The following is a 5,000-nucleotide window of genomic DNA, read 5'->3' as shown; positions in this document are numbered from 1 at the left end:
TTGAATTTTCTCATATGAGACATTGTTAAGAACACAGGTGTATAAATCAGCAGAGCAGTTAGAAAATGAACTCATATAAGTGACAGTGATTTTAAAACCGACAAGATATTCTAAATAATTGGAAAAGTGAGTTTGGGAATATGCGTTTTAAACTCACAATTCTGCAAAGGCACCATGATCAGTAATTCTCTCCAGTAGGAATAAGTTATTCGATGTAAATGAAAACTAACAACATCATTCTGGGTATAAGATGCAGTTGAGTGTGATGAGGTTATGCCCACAGTGGCTGTAAAATAATATAAGATAAAGAGGAGTCTCCTTAGTTCTGCGATACCAATAATAAAAATGAAATAACTCCCCTTTTTTTGTAGGCAGTAGTTGCTTTTATTTTACTTTGATATTGCTTCTTTAGATATCTCATTGTATATTGCTGGGTGTATGCTGAAGTTGGGCTTCAAAATTAATGCTTTAGCAAGTCCTTTTCTATTTTTTAAATCATACCTGACACTTGTACACAGAGTCTCCATTTCCTTTGACAGCCTTGCTACTCAGTTTGAAGAATTCAGAATATCTAGGACTGATGGCGAACCCATCTCTCCAGGCATGCCAGCTGTCGCCTGTTGCTCTTCTGAATGCGTGCCAGAAACTGGAAGATCAGGTGACTGGCGTGTATGTGCATGCCAGAAACCGGAAGCTCAGCTTCCCAGCACGCACATGCACGCCGGGGAACTGCTCTTCTAGTTTCGTGCTGGTCACCTGGTCTTCCGTTTCTGGCTCTCCCCTGCATGCATATGCTTCCATTTTGGCACTTGGTGCCAAAAAGGTTTGCCAACACTGATCTAGGATTTGGTTTTGGACTAGTCTAAAATCCCAGCAGAAATCAGTGTTATTGGAAATGGTACTCCTCACCCATTTGGCTATCAACACTAGAAGCAATAATGCATCCCAATCTTAATAATCAGGAAAAACAGATCACCTATAAAGATATACTAGAAAAAGAAGGGAAATTAAGATCAAGGCAAGATTTAAAAGAACGGGGTAGATCTGGAATCTATAGGTCTTACCTCCAAATCCAATCACGCTATTCGAAAGAGGGGCATTAGTGGGGAGTTGATGGCAATGGACAAGATTCTTTTGGGGACAAATGATAAATTGATAAAGAGGATTTACAAATTCTTATTGGAATACAAGATGGAAGAAGTGCAGGTCAAGGAGACAATGGTTGTGTGGGCAATAAACTTAGGTTATAATGTACATTTGAACAGATGGCAAGAACTATGGGAAAGGGACAGGAAATTAACATTGTCAATACCGTATAGGGAAAACCTACAGTATATAAGATGTTTTGAAGGTGGCACCTTCCGCCCGCAAGAATCGCCAAAAGGTTTAGAAATTGGTGGAAATGTGACCAAGAACCAGGCACTTACTACCGTATGTGGTGGCCGTGCCAAAAAGCCAAAGTATACTGACAGAATATCCAAAAGTGCTTGATAGTGATAACCAAAGAGGAAATAGAATTCACACCGGAACTATTTCTCTTGGGATTTATAAACAAGAAATACAACAAGAGGGTTATCTTTTTAACTATACATATTATCACGGCAGCAAGAATGGTTTTTGCCCAAAATTGGAAAAACAGGAAAACTCCACATTAAGGGGAAATAATTAGGAAAATCTTGATCTGTGCTGAAATGGATAAATTGATGTGGGAATTGAAAAATAAAGATGAATCAGAATATTATAAGATCTGGGATAAATTTTATTGATGATTGGAATATAAAAGGGAAAGCCCAAAATAGGCATGAGCCAAGATTCATAGAATGCAGACTAGAATTATGTATTAAATGATAAATGCGAGAATGTACAAGATAAACACAATCCAACACAGCTGGAAATAGGTTACTTTTTTCTTTTTTGTAAATACGGTATAGATCAAATGTCAAAAAATCAGGGTGGCTACAATGTATAACTGAATATCTTAGCATGTATGGCATAGATTCTGCCAGGACCGTTTACACCGTGTCCAACATATTAATTTATGTTTAATAAAAAACTTTTTAAAAAAAGGAAATGGTACTCCTCCATTCATAATTGCTTTTGAGTTTGATACCCCAGGTTAACTGCAGATTACTTTCCTGTTGACCAAAAAAAACCCCACCACCACCACCCCCGAAACTGACCACACAGTCTTATTCTTTAATTGGTACAGTGAAATGAAATTGTTCTTCCTGTTTAACTTGTGATGTGAAATTAATTTCCTTGTTTGAGCTGACTAAGAAACCACCTCCCTTGCAAATGCTTAGTCTCCTTATTAAACACAAGGATCTCATTTCTTTCTTTCTGTTTTCAGATTGGTCACCTGCTGGCAGAAAATATTGAGCAAGAAGCGTTTTATCTCTCTTCTCATCTCGTTAGCACGTCCTACCGCAGGACCGTGCGGGCACTCGTGTTCTCTTTGAAACACAATCCTGAAACTCGCGCACAAGTGCAAAGTGGGGTTTTGTCAGTGAAGATGCTTGTCCGAGGCCACAAAAAGTGATCTATATATCTCTTGAAGATTTGGAGGGTGTACAATGGCATTCCAAAACATGGGACTTATTTTTTTGGTGAACCAAGTATGTTTTGGATCAATAGTAATGCAGAAACGTGTATATTTAAGAAAGTTTGTTGCTGGCCCAGTCATCATTTGAAGCAAGTGGTGGTGTGCAAGATGGGATAAGGTCCTTCTTCTATCTTGCAACAATCTAGAAAGAAATCTGTTTTAGACAGTGGAGTCTGCAACTTTTGTAGTATGCCAGAAACTTATAAGAACTGAAATAAAAAGTGCAAAATGAAAAGTGATCACGGTAGTTAATAACCCAAAACAAGTACATCTGCTGCTCTTCACAACTGCATCAATCTCTAGCAAGGTACTCCAATGAATGGGGACCAGTTGCAAGAAAGCCCATACTGTATATCTGTGTGCTCCCTCTCCCTTAATCTCATCAGGGATGGGAATCTTGATTAACCCCTCTTGGGAGTTTGGCAGATTCTGGTCAGGAGAGACAATCCTGCAAGTACAGAGATGTCAAGCTCTGTAGGGCTCCCATGGTCACATGATTTATATTTGGCTGCTTGACAATTGGTTCATATTTATGATGGCTGCAGTATCCCGGAGTCATGTGATCATCTTTTCAAAGTTCTGGCAAGCAAAATCAATGGGGAAACAAGCGTGTTACTAATTTAACAACTGCAGTGAGTCATTTAACAAATGTATCAAGAAAAGTCGTAAAATGGGGCAAAACTCACTTAACAAATTTCTCTCTTAGCAACATAAATTCTGGGCTCAATTGTGGTCATAAGTCGAGGACTACCTGTACTCTAAAATAACCTGATTGCATTGTTGCATGTTCTCTTACTTTTTAGACAATTCCACCCTTGGTAGCCAAATGGAAATAATCCCTTCACTTGGATTTTTTTTTAAAAACCTTGCTAAATAAATTAACCTGTGGAACAACTTCATCTCAATCTACGTGATAAGCTCAAAAGGAAGAAAGTCCCTGGATAACTAGCTTGTCACCAATCAGATATGGAACGTCTCATTTCAAGCCTGTTCATTTCACAGAGAAGTGATTAAATCATTGATTCTCTTATGTTCCAATCTTTGATGTACAACGCATAATTGAAGTGCAGTCCTTTTTCCTTGTGGTGATACGATGTGCTGTTTGGTGATAATTTACCTAGCTTGGCAATGACTGTGGGGTTATTTGGAGCTGCTTTTTCTGTGCCACTGCTTCCTTTTCTGCCTCAACATCCCCTCTTGCTTCTTAGATGAAAGAGGATTCTTGTATTGTTCTAAAAGAATTGCTTTCTGTTAGCAATTATGAAGCCAAAAATGGACAGCATGCCAATCTATACATACAAATATTATTTCAGCCTAACCACATGCTCAATGGAATTGATCCACTTCAGATCAATGGGATATCCTGCAACGCTAGGCACTCTTATCTGGGAGAAGATTTACTTCTGATTGGGCATATATACAATTTCACTTTTTCTCTGTAAACTTTGTAAACCAACATAAATATTAGTCAATTCATTCTTGTGCACTTATGTTCACAAATAGATTTGATCTTATAGCTTCATAAACCAGGTCTTCTGTGAGTACAATACAGGGTTTGTGCAATTGCAATAGAGGGGCATGTTTTTTTTTAAATAGTGGTGTATTAAAAGCCTATTGTAAAATTACATTAATATATTGCTTCTGCAGCTAACACAACCTATAGGTAGCTTTTTCAGTCAGTATCAATAAAGCCTAGAAAATGTCTAAGTAAACATCAGCAGTACAGGGAGCTACATTTTCCCAACGTCCTTTTTAAAAGCTGCACTTTTTGCTTGAAAATTAATAATAAAGAAAAGATCCCTCACATTGTTGTCCCTTAGAAGCTTGAATGGAGAACAAGTTACTGAAAATTGTTTTTAATTGTTTTCATTGTATTAGTGGTACAATTAATATCAAAGTATTTACAGCATTTGTCCGGTCTAGAATATATCTTAAGATTGCAATTTTATTATGATATTGCCAACTACCAACATCCCATGAGCAGCTTGCGACGGAAAAAAAAAAGGGGGGGGGGGAAGTACTAAAATAACATTTTAAACTAAAAGCGTCAACTTGTTTTTAAAAGGGAGTGGGTTTTTAAGACTTTCCAAGTACTAACAAGATAGTTGGTTCTGTTAATGTGGGACCAACATCCTAGAAGGGCATCAATCCAGTAGTGCTATTCAGCCGGTTCAATCCGGTTCGGGCAAATCAGTAGTGCTGGTGGCGGGAGGCTCCACCCACCCACCTGGACATCATCATATCCCGTTTTTGTTTTTTTATATATACTTTTTTTTATTTTCCACTTTCATAACATATAATCACATGTATACTATTACATAGCCAATATCCTATTGTATTAAGTAGTAATTACATCAGTTCCTCTTGTCATCAACGCCCAGAAAGATAAAAACCCATT

The 5,000-nt window shown here is 37.7% G+C and overlaps 1 protein-coding gene across 1 annotated transcript in view; it reads left to right on the top strand.

The window, feature by feature from the left end:
- Positions 1–3,454, top strand: part of TCEANC2 (transcription elongation factor A N-terminal and central domain containing 2) — a 19,793-nt gene extending 16,339 nt beyond the window's left edge. Inside the window, exon 4 of the mRNA XM_014055565.2 lies at positions 2,351–3,454. Coding sequence (XP_013911040.2) covers positions 2,351–2,539 — 189 coding nt within the window. The 3' untranslated portion in view covers positions 2,540–3,454. The remainder of the gene's footprint in view (positions 1–2,350) is intronic.
- The last annotated feature ends 1,546 nt before the right edge of the window (positions 3,455–5,000 follow it).

This window comes from Thamnophis sirtalis, unplaced genomic scaffold (genome assembly GCF_051295495.1).
Source record: "Thamnophis sirtalis isolate CommonGarterSnake01/CBP01778 unplaced genomic scaffold, rThaSir2_p1.2 scaffold_7, whole genome shotgun sequence".
Classification (NCBI taxonomy): Eukaryota; Metazoa; Chordata; class Lepidosauria; order Squamata; family Natricidae; genus Thamnophis; species Thamnophis sirtalis.
Note: the sequence above shows the minus strand (reverse complement) of the source record. Positions and strands in the feature narration are given on the sequence as shown.